The sequence below is a fragment of the Phascolarctos cinereus genome, unplaced genomic scaffold (genome assembly GCF_003287225.1).
Source record: "Phascolarctos cinereus isolate Bilbo 61053 unplaced genomic scaffold, phaCin_HiC Scaffold_4;HRSCAF=312, whole genome shotgun sequence".
In the NCBI taxonomy this organism is placed as follows: Eukaryota; Metazoa; Chordata; class Mammalia; order Diprotodontia; family Phascolarctidae; genus Phascolarctos; species Phascolarctos cinereus.
The window spans coordinates 698,207,575-698,229,742 of NW_027555847.1; the positions used below are offsets into that span (position 1 = coordinate 698,207,575).

The 22,168-nt window shown below is 40.9% G+C and overlaps 1 protein-coding gene across 2 annotated transcripts in view; it reads right to left on the reverse strand.

Moving 5' to 3' along the window:
- Positions 1–22,168, reverse strand: part of LOC110196865 (P2X purinoceptor 7-like) — a 45,416-nt gene that overhangs the window by 19,726 nt on the left and 3,522 nt on the right. The window contains exons 2-7 of one of the 2 annotated variants that reach the window (XM_078154290.1): positions 16,972–17,119; positions 12,532–12,600; positions 6,223–6,295; positions 3,255–3,351; positions 1,743–1,823; positions 1,533–1,629 (exon numbers count right to left, since the gene is read on the reverse strand). In XM_078154290.1, the coding sequence (XP_078010416.1) occupies positions 1,533–1,629; positions 1,743–1,823; positions 3,255–3,351; positions 6,223–6,295; positions 12,532–12,600; positions 16,972–17,119 (565 nt within the window). Of the gene's footprint in view, positions 1–1,499; positions 1,630–1,742; positions 1,824–3,254; positions 3,352–6,222; positions 6,296–12,531; positions 12,601–16,971; positions 17,120–22,168 lie in introns of both variants that reach the window. The other variant, XM_020970301.2, reaches the window with a different exon arrangement.

Sequence of the window (22,168 nt, forward strand, 5' to 3'; positions counted from 1 at the left end):
TCAATTCTAAGACCCTTGAGGCAGAGAGTGTATTTTATTCTGTACTCTCCGTGTTCCCCGTAGCATAACTGGCATTCAATACAACTAAATGAACACTCATTTGGGAATGTTATAATGGGGATTCTTTCTGAGGTAGGGAACGGATTAGGTGACCACTGAGGATCCTTCTAACTCTAAGATTCCATGTCTCTAACCCCATTTGGGGTTTTCTTGGTAAAGATATTGGAGTGGTTTGCCATTTCCTTCTCCAGCTCATTTTCCAGATGAGGAAAGTAAGGCAAACATGGCAAACTGACATGCCCAGGGTCACACAGCTAGTAAGTGTCTGAGGACAAATTTGAACTCGGGTCTTCCTGACTCTAGGCCCAGTGTTCTATCCACTGCACCACCTAGCTGAAAAGAATACAGCTGAACCCAAAGGAAGAAACCACCCCCACAAATCAATCAACAAGTATTTCTTAAGCACCTATATGTGACAAGCATCTATTCTAAGTGCTGGGGATAGAAGACCAAAAGTCAAATGCTCTGTGCCACCAAAGAGCTGATGTTCTCATATATCTCAATTCTGAAGAAACTACCATTTTCTAAATCCCTTAATTTGTATATTACAAGGACAAGGTAATGTTCAGTCTTAAGAATGGATGGATGAAACGTATTACTTTTAAGAGTTTATTATGTGCCATATCCTTCATGAAACCGGATTGCCCCAATTGCTAGTGTCCTCCCTCCTGAACTACCTTGTTTTTAACTACTTTGTGTGTGTATACCTATTTACTTAATATTTATACCATATATTTTTACATACTTGTCTCTCCCATTAGAATGCAACCTCCTTGTGAGTTTCATTCTCTGTACTTATATCCCCAGTTCCTAGCATAGTGTCTGGCACATAATACGCATTTAATAAATACTTGTCCATTGATTAATAGCAGCCAAGCATGATGCTAGGAGCTAAGGACGCCAGTACAAAAATTGAGGTAGCTCCTGTGCTCAAGAAGCTTACACTCTAATGGGGAGACAACATATAGAGAAGGGTGATATACAATTCGATGTCCTCAATTCTACTCCTAGTCATTAGTCTCAGGAGGATAGCCCTCACCCCATGTGGATGATTAAATTAGCTTTGCAAGCCTTAAAGCACTATGTAAATGCTATTGATGATGATGATGATGTTATTATTGTAACCTGGGCTTGCCATTATTCTCTCCACCAATGAAGAGTCTTATGAAAATTTTCTAGGCTTGAAGCCTTGGCTAGATTCATTTTATTCATTAAACCTTTGCCTAATGACATGTGGAATGCTGTTTCTCATTATCTTGAAGGGAGGGAGCAGTAATGACATGAGCTACTGAAGAGTAACCCATGACATGACACCTCATGGATATGTTCGGTCTTCATGGTGGTCTTCGCCTTACACTACTTTAAACTCCAGCTCTTTTAAGGCAAGAAATCATAGGCACAGGTACTCTTCTTTGCCAAAAAAAAATGACTTTGTTTACCAGTACAGCCACATCAGAAAAATTTTCTCCTACTTCTCGGAAGATATCTCCCAGCCGGAAGATTGGACACTGTGGATTCCGAGTCTTATGAAACGTACAAGTAATATTGACACCTGGTAAAATGTTTCTTCTGCAAAAAAAGGAATTCTATTTTTAGAAGAAGAAAAACAAAACAATTCTCATTAAGACATTGCGTTCACCTTATTTTTTTTTAAAGCTGAGTCAGGAACTTAGAACACTTACGTGGTGTAGTTGTGGCCTGGGAAATCAATGTTGTTTTTAATGAGCACAGTGAAGTTTTCGGCACTAATTAGAAGAGCTGGCCTGGGAGGAAGAAACAGAACGAGTGGTAATGACCATGGCCCAGCTCCAAATCACCAAATCTTTGACAATATCAGGAAAGATTTATTTAAGCAATTCCTATCAGGAGGGCACCATGACAGCTGAGAGAAAAAGGTTAATGAGACGGTCTCAGTCTAGTAAGGGGATCTGGCAAACACAGAAAGAACCATGATACAAAATAATCTTTGGAAAATCCAAAGAGAAATGCAAACCAAGTGGTTTGTGAGATTCTAAGATAAGAAAGGTTATTATGGACTGGAGGTATGGGTGAATGGTGAAGGGTATAAGCTTCAAGAAGAGCTAGGTCTGCCAAGAAAATAGCTCTAATTGCCTCACAGGATCATGAGTTTAGAACTGGAAGGGACCTCAGAAGCCATCTAGTATAACCACTTCATTTTACAGATGAAGAAACTGAGGCATAGTGTAGAGGATAGAAAAAAAATCTCCCTTTCCCCTCCCCCCTCAAGAGGTGAAAAATCATTCCTTTTCAGGGATGGGGTTCCAGCTCTATGGATGTTTGCCCCCTAGACTCCCGCGAAACTGTAGAGCTCAGCCTTTTAAGGGACTACCAGCGATTGGTATAACCAGTTTTCCTTGAGCCAAGGCCAATCACTCCTTCCAATTCAAAAAAAGAAAACAGCTTCACACTTAGTGAAGCAATACCATGCATAGACACATCTTTAAGGTTAGTTTAACATCTCATTATCTGTCCCTAGCCTACTGTAATGATGTCTTGGGTTTCTTGGGTTGGGGGTTAAGAAGGGTCAGAAACCAGCCACCCTACTTCTATCTTCCCAGATATTTTTCCCAAGGTGTCTACCTAATGAAATCTTCCCTAATCCCCACCACCATCACCACCACCATTGTACAGATATGAATGGGCAACTTCCCTGTCTATTAGTTATCCTATACTCCTTTGATATGACTATCTAGAGCCTTTGATCCACTTTCTATGTGTGGTGGAGGAACACAGTGATCTCAGATACCAGAGATCTGATGATGGAGGAAATTGTAGGTCTAGTGCTTTATCTATTACACTCCAATGGCTCTATGCTTCCTGGGCTCCACCTTTCGTGTTAAGCAGCTTCTGGGTAGAGACCAGCTGTGTCTATATGCAAGTCTAGGCTACATACTAGCTGCCTACCTGCTGCCTCAGCTTGACTTGATCCCACAAAAATCAGGCACAGCCTTAGGTTCTGTTTTGTCTTTGCAGGCACAGATTCAAGTCACTGGCTGATCCATTCATTCACTTAGTTGTTCATTCAACAAACATTGATCAAATACCTACTATGCACCAAATAGAATCAGAAAATCCCTGGAGTTGGGAGGTGCAAACTACAACAACCTGTATTTTACAATTCACCTGTGTTAAGACACTGGGGGAGGTAGAAATGGATAACACTTCTTACTTACCGAGGAGGATCTCTTTCTAGTTCTACGGGACACCAGGCAGAGACTTCGCAGGTCTTTTTGGTTGCGTTGTACTGCACACACTTTCCTGTCTGAATCCCTGTAGGAACCACATATTCTCAGAGAGGTAAAGGACCTCTTAGATATCACACAACCCAACTCCCTGCCTCAAATCGAGGCCATTGAGAAAATCTTTTCTCTAGATTCCCCATTAAACCCAAACAGAAACTTACATCAACTAACCCAAGGAAGACCCAAGAAGTTCTTTTCTATGGAGCAACAGAAGCATTAAAAGAGATGAAAATGTGTCTCGCTCTCCTCCTACCTGGCTGCCCAATCCTATTCTGCCTCCTTTGCTGGACCATCATCCATATCCCATGTGGACGCACTCATGGGTGTACTCAAAGGCTCTGTCCCAGGCCCTTCTCTCTAGACTCTCTTTCATGATCTCAACTGTTCCCATGAGTTCAATGGCCAATTCTATGCAGATAACTCCAAAGCTATAAACCCAGCCCTAGACTTCTTCCTGAGCTGTGGTCCTGCGTCACTAAATGATTATTGGGCATTTCCATCTGGAGGTCCCATAGGCATATAAAACTCAACTTGTCCTAAACAGAGCTCATTATCTACACACACACACGGCGCACACTCCCCTAAACATGTCACTTTCCAAATTTCTTTTGGCACTACCATCCTTCCAGTCACACAGGAGAAGCATTGTCCCAACAAGTATGAAGAGAACCACCACTGATCAACGTCAAGAAAATCTACAGAAGCAAGAGTATCTAGATAGAGAGATTGGCCAATAGTTTTGGTTGCTACAGAGAGGCCATTGGGTTGAGAACTGCAGCTATGATATCATTGGCAACCTTGGAGAGCAGCCTCAACTGAGTCTTGGACTTGGAAGCCAAATTGCAAGGAGCTGAGGAGTGAGAGGTAAGAAAGTGTAGACAGCTTCTTTGAGGTGGTTAGCTGTGAAACAGGAGTATGTTGTAAGATGAAGGAATTACAAGGTGAAGTGTTCTTAAGGATGGAGAAGATTGGGGCATGATTCCAGGTATCAGAGAAGGAGCCAGGAGACAAGGAGAGATTGAAGATTGGGGAGAAACAGCAAATGATTGTGAAGGCGATCTGCCATAGGAAATGTAATAGGTTCAAGGGCACAAGTAGAGTGGTTGGTGTTGGCAAGAAGGGTCGTCTTTTCATCAGAGACTGAAACAGAGAAGAAGAATGGGGAGAGGATGGTGAGGTGATTCAAAGTGTGGACTTGGCAGGAAAGAGAGCTGACGTCAGGGAGACCAGTTAGAAGTCAATCGCCTATAGCCAGTTCTGACCACATCACTACCTTGTTCAAAAAGGTCCAGTGACTCTCTGTTGCCTTTAGGAAAACATAAAAACTTCTCTTTCTGACATTTAAAGCTTGTTTATGGTCTGACTCCAGCCTACTTCTCCAGGTTTATTGTACATCCCTCCCCTTCGTGTACTCTATGTTCCAACCAATTGTTTCACTTGCTATTTGGCACAGTGCCTGCTACATCGTAGGTGCTTAATAAATACTTAATGGCTGATTGACATTGCGTCATCTATCTCCATACCTTGGCATATACCATCCTACCATGCCTGGAATACCTCCCACTTTTAGAATCCCTGACTTCTCTTCTTTCCTTCCTTCTTTCCTTTGTGTTTTGGGCCAATGTTGGGCCTCTCGATTTTTAGTAACATTTTCCTCTCTCATGGTTTGCATCCATTTATAATAATCCATGTAATTGAAACAACACAGACAAAAGTACATCCTTACCAACTTAGTAAAGTCAAATTATTAATCAAGAGCCACCTTTTATCCTTGAACCCCCAGCTGCTAATAGTAGCTCCCCCACTCCCATTATGCTTATATGGGCACATGCTGTTTTCTTCAATAAAATTTAAGCTCCTTGAGGGCAGGGACTTAAAGAAAAGAGCTTACCTTGATGGTGTCTGCTTTCACAATAATTGAACAATTTAACAAATTCTTATTAATTGATCATTCATTTGAGCTTCTTCTAAAGAAAGCTCCCTGATGGCAGGCAGTGTTTGGGAGCATTTTCTAGCACATTATACGTTGCCCACGTCAGTCAAGGATGCTCACTCTGGTGTTGTGAATGATGCGCTACCAGGCTTTACCACAAGAGGGGGCAATGATTTTGCTATAAACTGGTTTCTGAAGAGTTATTGGCCTGATGGTGGTGGTAAGTGAGAAAGGAGGGAATGAAGCATTTGTTAAGCACCAACTAAGTGTTATACAAATATTTTCTCATTTGATCCTCACAACAAGCTGGGAAGAACTTAAGTGCTATTAGCATCTCCATTTTATAGTTGAAGAAACTGAGGTTAAGTGACTTGCCCAGGGTCACACCACTAGTAAGTGTCTGAGGCTGGGTTTGGACTGAGGGCTTCCTGCCTTCAGTCCCAGCATTCCATCTACTGCACCACCTAAGGCAAGGCACCTTGGTCCTACCAGAGGCTCAGGTGTGGTGGGAGCAGTATCCTAAGGCCCCTTCCTGCGCAGTTAAGGCTAGTTTTCCCCAAAACTGACCTAAGGCTCGGTCCACTGACCAGAATACAAAAAACCACCAGACCATGAGGTGATCCAGCTCCTCCTTAGGCTCCTCCTAAATGTAGACCAGCAGGGTAAGTAACACCAGCATAGGACAGCTGTGCTCAGCTGAATGGAGGATCTATCCTCATGGAATACCTTTCCTCTGTCCTGAATGTCCTTCCTTGGCTATGCCTAAGTAAAATCTTTTGTTAACTGCTCAATGTTCCATGAACATCTCATTCTGTTCCAATATTTAACCTAAACCACCGGGGCCCTAGTTTGAATCGTGCCTCCTTAAAACACTTACGTAATCAGGAAAGGGAGATAGAGTGTTGATGTCTCACCCACAACTCAGCTTTCCATCACCCAGTCTTAGGAACTTGAAAAAACAGATACCTTTACTCAGCGGGTCCTTCTTCCCTTTTTGACACCCCCAGTCATTGGAACAGAGAGTCCTACGGGTGGGGTACTGCAGAGGAAAGGACAGGACAAAACAGAGTAAGCAACCATGCTGAATTTAGAAAGTCACAGCACTACCACCTAGCAGCTACATAACCTTGTTGGGGAGTGGGAGGGAGGCAGTCCTTTTATCTCTCAGTTTCCTCATCTGTTAAATGGGGATGATTTTACAAAATCTCAGAGATGAAAGAATGCTCAGAGGCGATCCAGGCCAACTTGTACCCAATTAGAAATCTTTCTTGCAACCTACCTGGTGAGCAGCTTTTTTTTTTGTATCACTTGTCACACAGGGCTGTTGTGTAAGGAAAATAATTTATAAGTCTTAAAATGATAGGGATATAAGAGCTATTATTACTTTAAATAGGATGTCAGTCACTGCGGGACTTTCTTTAGTGATAGCCAGAGAGAAACCATTTGCTAGGGAGGAGGAGGCCTGCTCTAAATATTCCACTGGCTTGAGGGCTGAATAAGGGATCAAAGACTGAGCATCTCAACAGAAAGAATCAGCAGGGGATGCAGGTAGGACATGAGCCAGCAGCCTTAGCTGGCCTGAGTAATGAGGTCGGACCTGAGCTTCACCCAGCAGAATGTGGGGGGGGGGGGTGACACGTGTCATCGTTGTTCAGTCACTTACTCATGTCCAACTCTTCATGACCCCATTGGGGGTTTTCTTGGCAGAGGTACTGGAGTGGTTTGCCATTTTCTTCTCCAGCTCAGGTCTTCCTGACTCCAGGGTTGGCCCTCTATCCACCATACCACTTAGCTGCCCCCAAGGGCAGCCAGAAAGACAGGCAAACAATTCAAAGAGATTTCTGGGAAGGGCTTTTGGAGGTAGGATGAGTGCCCACTTGCGAAAATTAATGTTTTTTTTGTTTTCCTCTTCATGCATTGAAGGCCTAGCAATGACTTGCACATTTCCATATGCCCTACCCGAACACAAGTCTGTTAGATTGAAACAGCTTTGAGTCTATGCTTTGTGATTTTTCTGTAGAAAATAGAGGTCCTTTGGCATGATGGAAACAGCGCTGGAATGTGAGTTGGAAGACCTGGGTTTGACTCCTAGCTCTGCCACTTGTCACTAGCCACGTTCCTGATCTGTAAAATGAGGAAGTTGGACAAGATGACTTTTAAAATCCTTTTCAAGGGGCAGCTAGGTGGCGCAGTGGATAGAGCTGTGGCCTTGGAGTCAGGAGGACCTGAGTTCAAATGTGATCTCAGACGCATAACACTTGCTAGCTGTGTGACCCTGGGCAAGTCACTTAATCCCAACTGGCTCACCAAAAAACGAAAGTCCCTTTCGGCTCAGAATCAACAAACCCAAGACCTGAGTTCAAATTCTGACTTTTGTCTTTGTGACCTTGGGTACGTCATATGACTTTTCTAAGGTTTCTGTTTCCTTATCTATAAAGTACAGGGAATGGAATGTAAGCATGCTGTGAGTAGGCATTTTTTCATTCTTTGTACTTCTACACCCAAAGCCTGGCACAACAAGTTTATTAATTGACTAATTGATTGACCAAATGACCACTTGAGTTTCCTTCCAGCTGTCTTCACAATATCTAATCAGCACACATCTAGGTTCCTCACCTCCATGGTCCACCAACATGGGTTCAGGGAAAGCGAGCTTATTTTAACAGCAGTATGAGCAAAGTTTAGTGAGGAAAGTAAATTTACTCTATGGCGCATTCTAAAAATATATATATATATATTTTAGTATTCACCTTGGATTTTTAAAAAAGTAATTAATTTATTTTTAGTTTTCAACACTCACTTCCGTAAGATTTTGAGTTCTAAATTTTCTCCTCATCTCTCCCCTCCCCCCACCCCAAGACAGCCTGCAATCTGATACAGGCTCTACATATACATTCATATCGAACCTATTTTCACATTAGCCATGTTGTAAAGAGGAATTAGAACCAATGGGAGAAACCACAAGAAAGAAGAAGCAAACAAAAAAAGAAAAGAAAAGGAAAAAAAGAGAGCAAATAATATGCTTTGATCTACATTCAGACTCCATAGTTCTTTTTCTGGATGTGGACAGCATTTTCCACCATGAGTCCTTTGGAGTTGTCTTGGATCCTTGCCTTGCTAACAAGAAATGAGTCTATCAGTGTTAGTCATTGTACAACGTGGCTGTTACTGTGTACAATGTTCTCCTGGTTCTGCTCACTTCACTCAGCATCAGTTCATTCAAATCTTTCCAGGTTTTTCTGAAGTCTGCCTGCTCGTCATTTCTTATAGCACAATAGTATTCCATTACATTCATATATCACAACTTGTTCAGCAATTCCCCAACTGATTCTAAAAGAAATTCTAAGAAGATTCCCCAACTCTAAAATTAATAATAAGAAATCATAAGATCAAAGATTTGAAACTAGAAGGGACTTTGGAAGTCCCGTTTCACTGATGAGGAAAATCGGCTCCTGAGAGGTTAAATGATTTGCCTGAAGTTATCTGGGGGAGTAAGTGGCCAAGTCAGACTTTGAATCTAGATCCTGGGACTATATTCCTTGCTCTTAACTCTGCACCACATGTTTCTTTACTGCCTGATATTTGTGACTATCTGACATATTTTTCCTCTTCCATCTTAATACGTAATTGAGAATTGGTTCAATGGGTTGTCCTAAAGTCTTAGTGAAGTTTTAAGAACTTAGGCTTTAGCTAATAAAGCTTAAAACTGCACTGAGACCTTTGGGACACCCTGCATATCAAATGATTGTGTCGTTAAGGGGGAAGAGTAGCAACAACCTGGGTTCATGAGCTCATGGGATCCTAGATCTAGAGCTGTAAGGAGCCTAGAGCAACCCCCTTACTTTACAGATGAGGAAACAGAGGCCCAGAAGGAGTAAAGGGACTTGTCCAAGGTCATACAAACAGTAAGGGACAGAGATGGGTATCAAAACTAGGTCCTTGGAAATGAGGAGCAGGTGGATTTCCAAAAAAACCTGGAAAGACTTACATGAACTGATGCAAAGTGAAATGAGCAGAACCAGGAGAACATTGTATACAGTAACAGCAACATTGTATCATGATCAACTGTGAATGACTTAGCTCTTCTCAGCAGTACGATGATCCAAGACAATTCCAAAAGACTCTTAATGGAAACTGTAACCACCTCCAGAGAAAGAACTGATGATCTGAATGCAAATTGAAGCACACTATTTTCATTTTATTTTGTGTGTGTGTATGTGTGTGTGTGTGTGTGTGTGTGTTTTCCCTTTTGGTCTGTTTCTTCTTTCATAACATGACTAATATGGAAATATGTTTTATACAATTGCACATATATAACCTATATCAAATTGCTTACCATTTTAGGAAGCGGGGAGGGGAGGGAGAAAAATTTGGAACTCAAAATTTTGTAAAAATGAACATTAAAAATGTTCTTTACATATAGTTGGAAAAAAATATTACAATAAATAAATGGACAAAAAAACCCCAACAAAACTAGGTCCTTGGGATCTAAATCCCAGACTTTTTCTGGTACCAATCCTGCCTCTAATTATTTGCATGGTCTTGGACTTACACCCTCTGAGCTTTAGTTCTCCCTTATATAAAATTGGGAAAATAAGGCCTGCCTCAAATGGTTGGTAAGAGGTTCAAAGGAAATAATGTAGAGTCTGTAAAAGCCATTTATAAAAAGATTTGTCTATATGAAGGACTATTACTATTCCCCTGGTGATAAGAGATGGAGTGTGGGTCACCATACCAACAGGAAATAAATACCAACTTGTGAAAAGTACAATCTCCAGGAATAAGGACCAATGGTGGATACTTCACAGTACTTGGTGTTTCTGGACTTAGGGATGTGTTTCCCCAGGCTCTTTGGGGTGCAGCAATTATTCACTGTGCTTACCAGAAATATTCTCTTCTTTGATAGACTGACTCCTAAGCTTCTATTACTTAAACAGGGCTTTGGCAAATCAATGCATGTGAAGGAAGAATACACTTTTCTTGCCAAAAAGAGAACTGGAGCCTGCAAAGAGCCATGTGGCCTGGAAATCAGCTTAGCTTGGCTTCAAAGCTGGAAGAGTCTCTGCTGGGAATTGGGGGGAGGCAGGAAGTACTCAATGGAAGTGGCTGCCCACTTCATCAGGAAGGTGGGGGCGTAAGACATGGAGAAAAGGAACAGCTAGCCAAGAGGAGTGCCCGCTACTGAGGTAGGCAACTCAAGGGGATGTCAGTTTGGCTTTGGGCTGGGAGAAAATGGATGCTCTATGCTGCGACTGGGTTAGGAAATACAGGCACGTGACCAGAGTGAGCACCTACACTCATATTCATGATTGATGATAAATGGTGGCACAGTGGATAAAGTGCTGGACCAGGAGAAGACTCATTTTCCTGACTTTAAATCTGGCCTCAGACATGTACTAGCTGTGTGACCCTGGACAAGTCATTTCACCCTGTTTACCTCAGTTTCTTCATCTGTAAAATAAGCTGGAGAAGGAAATGGCAAACCACTCCAGAATCTCTGCCAAGAAAATCCCAAATGGGGTCACCAAGAGTTGGGCATGACTGAAATGACTGAAACAACAACACATAGCACCCTAAAATTTGCAAATTACTTTATGTATATTATCTCAGTTGACCATAGCAAACAGGCACTGATGCTGTTTGAAGAGAAACCAAGTCCTGTGCCCCTAGAAAATATCTTCCTCTGGGCAGCCTTGAGATCATGTATTTGGACCTAGAAGAGGCCATCAAGTTCAACCCCTTCATTTTACAGATAAGGAAACTGAGGCACAGAGAAGTTAGGCAATGTATGCACAGTCATACAGCTAGTACGGTGTCTGAGGCAGGATTCAAACCTAGGTCTTCCTCATTCCAAGTCCAGCATTCTATCCACTGGGCCACAAAGAGTTCTTTGGATTGAAGCATTATCTCCAGGAGACCACTGTTAAAATTCACTTACACTAAAACGCTCCAGATAGAGAACTGATGGTCTCAGAGCACAGATTGAAGCATATTTTATTTTCTCTCTTTATTTTCCTTGCCTTTAAAAAAAAACATGGCTAATGTGGAAAAATAGGTCTTGCACAACTTCATATGTAAAATGAGTATCACATTTCTTGATCTCAAAATAGACGGGAGAAGGGTTGGAGGGAGGAAGAAAACTGGAAACTGAAATTAAAATCAACTTTTTTTAGATTCACTTACATTGCCAGTGATTGGGAGTGAATGGGGAGAGAGAGCATCAGTGTGGGTTAGTGAGTGTATCATATTAGAATCCTATATCGACTGTGTCCAACCTGGGGTACGGCATTCGAGCTTGAATCGGTCTAATCAGCCACGGTCAGACACACCATACCCTGACCCCGACATAGCGTTGTCTTTCTGGTCCTCTTTGAGAACAAAGGACAACAGCCAACCCCATTAGATTCCCAGAGGGTTAAAACTAGAACTGTTAACTTGTACAGCACAAAGCAGGCTTGACAACAATCACTCAAAAAACCATGTGAAGGGGGCAGTAGGTCACACACTGGATAGAGCTCCAGCCTTGCAGTCAGGACAACCTGAGTTCAAATCTGGCCTCAGACCCTTGACACTGATTAGCTGTGTGACCTTGGGCAAGTCACTTAATCCTGATTGCCTCAACCAAAAAAAAAAAACCCAAAACCAAACACGTGAAAAAGGCGATGTGTGTCTTATTATACCCATTTTAAAGATGAAGACTCTGAGGCTTTGAGCAGTTGCAGCTGCACTCTCTGTTCCAGCCAAACCAGCCTGCTCCCTCCATCTCCCATGTCTCATCATTTCCTAGGCTACGCCCATGCCTGGAATGCTCTTCCTCCTCACCTTCATCTCTTAGAATTCTCCCCTTCAAGGCTCAACCCAAGTGCTACTTCTATAGGAAGCCAGTTCTGCTCTCCTAACTGCTAGCACCTCCCCTTAGAAATTACTTTATGTCTTCTTTTTATATTTTTTAAATTTAGTTTTCTGCACATACGTCATTTCCCCCCTCCAAGGAGGATGTAGATAAGCAGAGCGTGTTTCATGTAGATGTTGGGCTCTTCGCATCTCCAGCCAGGGACACTGAGTCTTTAGGAGCATTCCTTAATGTGTCCCCACACTCACCTTTCCCAGTAAATTCCTTCCAGCCTCCCCCTCCCAGCCCTCTCTCCCAGCCTCCAACCTGAAAATGCAACATGCAGAGAGAGGCCTCTCTCTACCCCATCGGGCTAGAAAACAGGCCTGTGCATGATAGACCATCTGTCATCCCCACCCCTAAAACTCACAGCCCTCCCTTACCTCAGGACAGAGTCCTTGTGTCTGGCCTTCCGTGGCTATGAAGTTAGTCATCACAAAGAATGAGTTTACCTGGAAAGAAAAGAGAGACAAGAATGTAGGAGCTGTGCTAGGGTAAATAATCGCCCTCAAATTGATCTTCTGGGCTATATTAGGAATGCCACTTCTTATATTTTCTTCTGTGCCTAAGGGTCCTTCCCCCATCCACAGGGATCTCTCAACAGACAGCCTTGCCTCCTTAATACCTGAGATCGAGGCCAACCATCGTGAAGGTCCTCATCTCACAGAATCATCAAGATTATAGATTTAGTGCAAAAAGGGATCTTGGAGGTCAGGTCTTATGCCTTCATTTTGCAGATGAAGAAACTGAGGCACAGAATGGTTAAGTGACTTACCAGGGTCTCACAACTGGTACAAGTGTCTGAGATGGAATGTGATTCCAAATTCACATCTCTATGTGTCTTCAGGCATCCTGTCCTCTGCTTCAGTCTCTGATGTGATGCTTTTCTTAGTCAAGGCGACATTTCTCCCAACACACACACACACACACACACGCGCGCGCACACACACATACATACACACCACAGAGCAGTTTCTTCCCTTAATTCTGTCTCCTCATATCTCTCCTAGAACATTTTATCTTCGGTCATTCCCTTTCTCTCCCATTTTCAATTTCTCCTATCTAATGACTCTTTCCTTCACATACCTTAAAAAACAAACGAAAAAAACCTCATTTGACATTGGCCTATATCCCCTCAAGTTACGATCCCAAATCTTCGTGCTCTTTAACTTTAAACTCCTAGGAAGAGTCATGTTGCTGCCTCACCACCCATTCTCTTCTTAACCCCAATTAGATGCCCTCTGAGGTTCCTTCTGGCTGTAGGTCTGACCCTATGCATCTGGGACCCGGACCCTTACCACTCTACTGAAAATGTTTTTGCAAAGGTTACCAGTACAGCTAGGTGGTGCCATAGTGCACAGAGCGCTGGGCCTGGAGTCAAGAAGACTCATCCTCCTGAGTTCAATTCTGGCCTCGGACACTTAATACCTGTGTGACCCTGAGCAAGTCACTTAACTCTGTTGTCTCAGTTTCCTCATTTGGAAAATGAGCTGGAGAAGGAAATGGCAAACCAATATCTTTGCCAAGAAAATCCCAAATGGGGTCACAGAGAGTTGAACACGACTGAAAAACCCTTGAAAAAATAAAAGGATAAAAAAAAAAACCAGAACAGTCTAGCAGAACAGAAAGGATGCTATACTTTAAAGTCAGAGGATCTATGGTACTATGACCCCATGATCTTCATTGCAGTCCTTACTCCCCAAGTATGACCTTGGGTAAGTTATTTGGACTTTGTCGTCTGGATTATTGTGTTGAATTCTGTTTAAGAATAATAACTTGTAGGGGCAGCTAGAGGGTGCAGTGGATGGAGCACCGGCTCTGAAGTCAGGAGGACCTGAGTTCAATCTGGATTCAGACACATAACACTCACAAGCTGTGTGACTCTGGGCAAGTCACTTAACCCCAACTGCCTCACTAAAAATAATAATAATAATAATAACTTACATAAATAAATTTTATATCTATCTATATATGTAACTATTTAAGAAAGACATCGATAAACTGGAAGGTGGCTACCAGGATGGGTGAGAGCCTTAAGTCCATGACATATGAGGAATAGTTGAAAGAACTAGCACGTTTAACCAGGAGAAGACTTGGGGTGGTGGGTGGGGACATGGTAGCCATCTTCAAGTATTTGGATATCTGTCATGCAAGGGGTTAGCTCTTTTCTGCTATAGCGAGGGTTCCTTCATGCATGGGTTATCCCACAAGGCCAGGGAGGTCTCTTCCAACTCTCAAAATCTGCTCTTCTCTGGATCCTCAATATCCAATCATTTCCAACAGTCTGTCATTTGCTGAGCACTGTTCGCTCATTCCATCTTCACGATACTGCTGGCATTGATTCCCTGTCTCTCTCTACCCATATGGCCGCTCACCCCTTCTATCTGGTTTATTGTAACGACTTCTTAATTGGTTTCCCAGCTTCTAGACTTTCCCTTCACCAAACTCTCCCCCACACGATTGCTAAATTAATCTTCCTAAGGCACAGCTCTGAACATGTCACTTATCTGCTAAATAACTGTAAACAGAGCCCTAGTGCCTCGGGATTCACTATATACCCCTCAGCCTGACATTTGGGAGCTTCTGTAGGCAGCACCAACTTATCTTTTCTAAAAGCTAACCTGGCGTAGGAGATGGGACTCTGCGCTCAGAGTCAGGAGGACCTGGATTCAGATTCCACCTCAAACATCAGCTGTTCAATGCAAGGCAAGTTATTAAACTCTGTCTCATTTTCTTTATCTGAGCCTCGAGTCAAGAAGACCTGGGTTCAAATCCAACCTCAGACACTTATTAGTTATGTCACTCTGGGCAAGTCAACTTAACTGCTATTTGCCTTAGTTTCCTCAACTGTAAAATGGAAAGCACCTACTTTGCAGCATTATTGTGAGGATCAAAAGAGATAATATTTGTAAATTGCTTAGCACAATCCCTGGCATGTATTAGGTACATAATAAATGCTTTTTTCCTTCCTTCCTTCTTTTCTTCCTTCCTAGCCTCCTTCCTTACTTCTTTTCATCTTTCCTTTCTTCCTTCCTTCTCTCCTTCCTTTCTTCCTTCCCTCCTTCCATCTTTCCTTACTTTCCTCCTTTCCTCTTTCCTTCCCTTCTCCCTTCCTTCCCTCCTTCACTTCCTCCCTCCTTATTTCCTTCCTCCTTCTCTCCTTCCTTTCTTCCTCCTTTCAAATGGAGGTGTTGAACCCCATTGCCTCTAAAGTCCCTCCCAGCTCTAACCCTATGATCCTCTGATACTATCCAGCCTTATTCACATTATTCCCTTTCACACACGCCACTTTTCCAGCCTAACTGGACCATTTTTCCAAGCTCCTTATTCCATCTCACATCTTCCTACATTTTCCCAAGCTGTCCCTTATGTCTAGAATACCCTCCCTCCTCAATTCTGTTCCCTCTCCCTGAATCTTTATTATCCTTCAAGGCTCAGTTTAGGAATCTTCCCCACCCTCCGCAGTGGCCAGTATGTGGCCCCTTCTCAAAACCCATTTACTTAGCTGTGTCCCTATTATACCCCACCTCCACCCAAATTCAATGTAAGTTCCTTAAAGGTAAGTACAGGTTTTTTGTTTTTTTTGTCTTTGTATCCCCATCACCCAGTGGGTGCTTTGTACATAGTGCTTAATGAATATTTGTTATGTTGGACTGAATTGAATTGGACATAGGTGGGGCCCACAAAAGATTCTTGAATCACCCAACTACAGACTTTTAGATTTGGAAGGGACCTCATAAACCACCTATTGTAGCCTCTACCTAACCAGGTATAGATTGGAATCCCTTCTATATCTTTGACAAAAATTCACCCTTACTTGAAGACCTTTAAGGTGGGGGGAAACCCCTAGCCTTTAGGAGTAGCCCTTTCCTTTTTGAGATAGCTTCTACTTTTGCACGTTTCCATTATACTGGGGGGGGGGGAGTTTTTCTTTAGATCAAGCCCAAATTTTCCTCTTTGCAGCTTCTAAACATTGTGCCTAGTTCTGCCTTTTGGGGCCAATCAGAACAGGTCCAATCCATCTTCCATGGAACGGCTCTTCAAACATTTGGAGAGAGAGCTATAAAGTTCCCTCCAACCAAGCCTTCTCTTATCCAGGGTAAACAATTCCAGTTCCTTCGACCAGCCCTCATATGGCATGAACTTGAGGTCCTTCGTCATCCTGATTTCCATCACTCAGATGCTCTCCAGCTAATTAACATCTTCCCTAAAATGTGGGACTCAGAACTGAACACAGAACTCTAGATGTGGTTTGAGTAGGATAGAACACAATGGAATGATCTCTTCCCTGGTCTTGGACACCATGTCCCTCAACTGAGTACCCTCAAATAGGTGTTCTCTCACACTAAAACATCCAGATTTTTAAAAAATTAATAAGCATTTATTAAGCACCCCCTATGTGCCAGGCACTTTGCAAATATTATTTCATTTGATCCTCACAAAAACCCTGGGGGAAAGCTATTACTATCCCCATTTTACAGGCAAGGAGACTGAGGTAGACAGAGATAAAGTGACTTGCCCAGAGTCACACAGCTAGTAAGTATCTGAGATCACATTTGAATTCGAGTCTCCCTGACTCCAAGTCCAGGGCTTTATCTACTGTACCGCTTAGCTGCCCCAGGTCTTTTTTTTTTTCAGAGATTCTGCATTCTAACGACCTCTTCCATCTTGTACTAATGAGGTTAAGGTTTTATGAGGGTTTTTTTTTAATCTTAGGTTAGGACCTAAATGATCCCACCCAAGACAGAAGGGGAGAGGTTCTTGGGGCCATGGCAGAGAAAGGTAACCCTCTGCCCTTCACATTCTAGAGCATGGACCCTCACCTGCAAAGGAAACGTGTAATCAGCTGTGTCCAACACTCTTGTCTTGGCGTTCGCATCCTTCACCTCTGCTACGCCTTTCACTTTGGTTTGCACTGAGCTGATGAGGGGTTCTTTCCGCTGATACAGCTTGTCACTCACCAAGGCCAAGCTAAATGTGGCAAGAAAAAAAAGGCATATGTAGCTGCTTTTCAAGCCTCTGAACTCCCCATCCCAACCCATCCTTAATTGACGTAGCCCTGCCTCTGAAAAGAGAGATGAGGGAAAAAGAGAAGGAGAGAAAGGAAGATTCCAGCCTGGAGAAATGGAATTAAATGGTCTCTTTTTTTAGCCATGGACTCACAGTGAGAATCTGTATTGTATGCCACCCTGTCATCTGCCCTAGATACTGCCAGCACACTGGCTAACTATTTCATTTGGGACCATTGGTGGAGGTTGAGAAGAGGATGTCTGAGAAGAAGCCCCCATCCTGTCCTTGACCAAGCTGAACCTTCACATGTAGTCCTGCTCTCCCATCCACTAGTCAGGGATAGATAGAAATACTCTTTGGCAGAAAAATTGAATTCAGTTCAACAAGCATTAATTAAGTGCCTACTGTATGCTGGGCACTGTGCTACATGCCAAGGCTACACAGAAAAAAAATAAGTCTTTGTCTTCAAGGAGCTTGCCTGCTACAGGAAGGAAGCCACATGTACACAAAGAAGTAAAAAATATCTATATCTATCTATATCTATATCTATATCTATATCTATATCTATATCTATATCTATATCTATATCTATATCTATATCTATATCTATATCTATATCTATATCTATATCTATATCTATATCTATATCTATATCTATGTCTATATCTATGTCTATATCTATATCTATATCTATATCTATGTCTATATCTATATCTATATCTATATCTATGTCTATATCTATGTCTATGTCTATGTCTATGTCTATGTCTATATCTATATCTATATCTATATCTATGTCTATATCTATGTCTATATCTATATCTATATCTATATCTATATCTATATCTATGTCTATATCTATATCTATATCTATGTCTATATCTATATCTATATCTATATCTATATCTATATCTATGTCTATATCTATATCTATATCTATATCTATATCTATATCTATGTCTATATCTATATCTATATCTATGTCTATGTCTATGTCTATATCTATATCTATATCTATATCTATATCTATGTCTATATCTATATCTATATCTATATCTATATCTATATCTATGTCTATGTCTATATCTATATCTATATCTATATCTATGTCTATGTCTATATCTATATCTATATCTATGTCTATGTCTATGTCTATATCTATATCTATATCTATATCTATATCTATGTCTATATCTATATCTATATCTATGTCTATGTCTATGTCTATATCTATATCTATATCTATATCTATATCTATATCTATGTCTATGTCTATGTCTATGTCTATATCTATATCTATATCTATATCTATGTCTATGTCTATGTCTATGTCTATGTCTATATCTATATCTATGTCTATATCTATATCTATATCTATATCTATATCTATATCTATATCTATATCTATATCTATATCTATATCTATATCTATATCTATGTCTATATCTATATCTATATCTATATCTATATCTATATCTATGTCTATATCTATGTCTATATCTATATCTATATCTATATCTATATCTATGTCTATATCTATATCTATATCTATATCTATGTCTATATCTATATCTATATCTATATCTATATCTATGTCTATGTCTATATCTATATCTATGTCTATATCTATATCTATGTCTATATCTATATCTATGTCTATATCTATATCTATGTCTATATCTATATCTATATCTATATCTATATCTATATCTATATCTATATCTATATCTATATCTATATCTATATCTATATCTATGTCTATATCTATATCTATGTCTATATCTATATCTATATCTATATCTATATCTATATCTATATCTGTATCTATATCTATATCTATATCTATATCTGTATCTATATCTATATCTGTATCTATATCTGTATCTGTATCTGTATCTGTATCTGTATCTATATCTATATCTATATCTATATCTATATCTATATCTATATCTATATCTATATCTGTATCTATATCTGTATCTATATCTGTATCTATATCTATATCTGTATCTATATCTGTATCTGTATCTGTATCTATATCTATATCTGTATCTGTATCTATATCTATATCTATATCTATATCTGTATCTGTATCTATATCTGTATCTATATCTGTATCTATATCTGTATCTATATCTGTATCTGTATCTATATCTGTATCTATATCTATATCTATATCTATATCTGTATCTATATCTGTATCTATATCTATATCTGTATCTATATCTGTATCTATATCTATATCTGTATCTATATCTATATCTATATCTATATCTGTATCTGTATCTATATCTGTATCTATATCTGTATCTATATCTATATCTGTATCTATATCTGTATCTATATCTGTATCTGTATCTGTATCTGTATCTATATCTGTATCTGTATCTGTATCTATATCTGTATCTATATCTATATCTGTATCTATATCTGTATCTATATCTGTATCTATATCTGTATCTATATCTATATCTATATCTATATCTGTATCTATATCTATATCTATATCTGTATCTATATCTGTATCTATATCTATATCTATATCTGTATCTATATCTATATCTGTATCTATATCTGTATCTATATCTGTATCTATATCTGTATCTATATCTATATCTATATCTATATCTGTATCTATATCTGTATCTATATCTGTATCTATATCTGTATCTATATCTATATCTATATCTATATCTATATCTATATCTGTATCTGTATCTATATCTATATCTATATCTATATCTATGTCTATATCTATATCTATATCTATCTATCTATCTATCTATTTCAAAAGTCATACTAAGTAATTTCAAGAGGGAGAGAGAGGGAGAGAGAGAGAGCTCATCATGAGAGATCAGGAAAGGTTTAGTGTAGGAGGGAGCACCTGAGCTATGTTTGGAAGGAAGCTAGGGATTCTCTGGAGCAGAGGCGGGGAAGGAATATACTACAGGCAAGGGGGACCACCTGTCCCTCCCTCCCTCTCCACCTCTTTCCTTCCTTCTTTCCTTTCCCTTACTCCCTTCCTTCCTTCTCTCCTTCCTTCCTTCTTTCTTTCCTCTCTCCTAATGCTATTGAAGGGGACACGTGGGTTCCTGAGGATCTTAATCCTGAGATAAAATGGAAAGAAGTCAAGAACAGACATAAGATTTTCTGAGGCATGAAGAGACAGATCTGCATTCATGGGGAAAGCAGCAGCCTGGGGCCAGGGAGGAACTTCTCATTCTCTAACTCACCAGCTGCCCTGAGCCCCCGGCCCTAGCCAATCTCCTCTTTTTCCTCCAGTTCTCTTTGTAAGCCTGAAAGCCCTTTAGAAGTGAGTTATTATGTGTCTTCACAAGATCACAGCTGAAGGCCTCAAAGGGGCCTCAGAGACCAGTACCCTCATTTTACAGGTAAAGAAACTGAGGCCCAGGAAGATGAAGTCATTTAACTAAGATCCTAGGATCACATATTTAGAGCTGGAAGGGACCTCAGAGACAATCTAGTCCAACCCCTTCATTTTACTGAGGAAAACTGAGGCCTGGGGAGTTTAAAGTACTTATCTAAGGTTACACAGGGAATAAAGAATACAGGCAGGATTCTAACCCAGATCATCTGTTTTTGCAAACCACTCATTCTTCGCACTAGACTGCACTGTGTCTTGTTTCTCTGCTGCCCTTTTCTGGCCTCCAGAGTGGCCTTCTCTGCCTCCATAGAATTTCCAGGGAGCAGGAAAGAGGTATTTGGAAGAGTAAGAATGAGTCAGGGAATCTCAGTAGATATAAAGAATATTCTTCTGTGACTGGACAGGAGAGGATCATAGATTGCACAGGAATCTCTTTCTTTGTTTTTTAAAAAAATTAACAAAAATTTACTTCCTCTTACTCCCATCTCCTCCCCATTGAAAGAAAGAGAGAAAGAAAGAAAGAAAGAAAGAAAGAAAGAAAGAAAGAAAGAAAGAAAGAAAGAAAGGAAGGAAGGAAGGAGGAAGGAAGGAAGGGAAGGAAGGAAGGAAGGAAAGAAGGAGGGAGGAGGAAGGAAGGAAGAAAGGAGGGAGGGAGGAGGGAGGGAGAAGGAAGGAAGGGAGGAAGGAAGGAAGGGAGGAAGGAAGGAAGGAGGAAGGAAGGAGGGAGGGAGGGAGGGAGGAGGGAGGGAGGGAGGAAGGAAGGAAGGAAGGAAGGAAGGAAGGAAGGAAGGAAGAAGGAAGGAAGGAAGAAGGAAGGAAGGAAGGAAGGAAAGAAGGAAGGAAGGAAGGAAGGAAGGAAGGAAGAGAGGGAGGGAGAGAGGGAGGGAGGGAGGGAGGGAGGAAGGAAGGAAGGAAGGAAGGAAGGAAGGAAGGAAGGAAGAAGGAAGGAAGGAGGAAGGAAGGAAGGAAGGAAGGAAGGAAGGAGGAGGGAGAAAGAAAGGGAGGGAGAGAGGGAAGAAGGAAGGAGGAAGGGAGGAAAGAAAGGAAGAAAGAAAGAAAGAAAGAAGAGTGAGGGAGAGAGGGAGGAAGGAAAGAGTGAAGAAACAAGGAGGAAGGGAGGAAAGAAAGAAAGGAAGGAAGGAAAGGAGGGAGGGAGGAAACAAACAAACAAACTAGGAGTTCTTTTCAAAAAGTCCCTGTAAGAATTGGGCAAGATTTCTCCCCTTGGATAAGACCAGCTCTCATTTCTATGCTATAATGTTTATGAAGCACAGTCTTCACCACAACACTGCAAGGTCATTAAGTACAAGTATTGCTTTCCCCGTTTTAGAAATGAGGACACTGAGGCTGAGCGAGGTAAAATATTATAGAACTGAGAGCCAGAAAGGATCTTAGAATTTATTTAGTCAAGTCAACCAGTCAAAAAATATTTCTCAAGCACCTAGTAAGTACCAGGTACAGTGCCAAGCACAGGAGATACAAAGAGGCAAATGACTGTCCCTACTTTTGATGGGCTCACAGTCTAACGAGGGAGACAATATTTTTAAAAACGTATAAATGAGCTGCTTACAGCATATACAGAAAACAAGAGAGGGAAAGCATTAGCATTAGAGCAGATTCTTCAC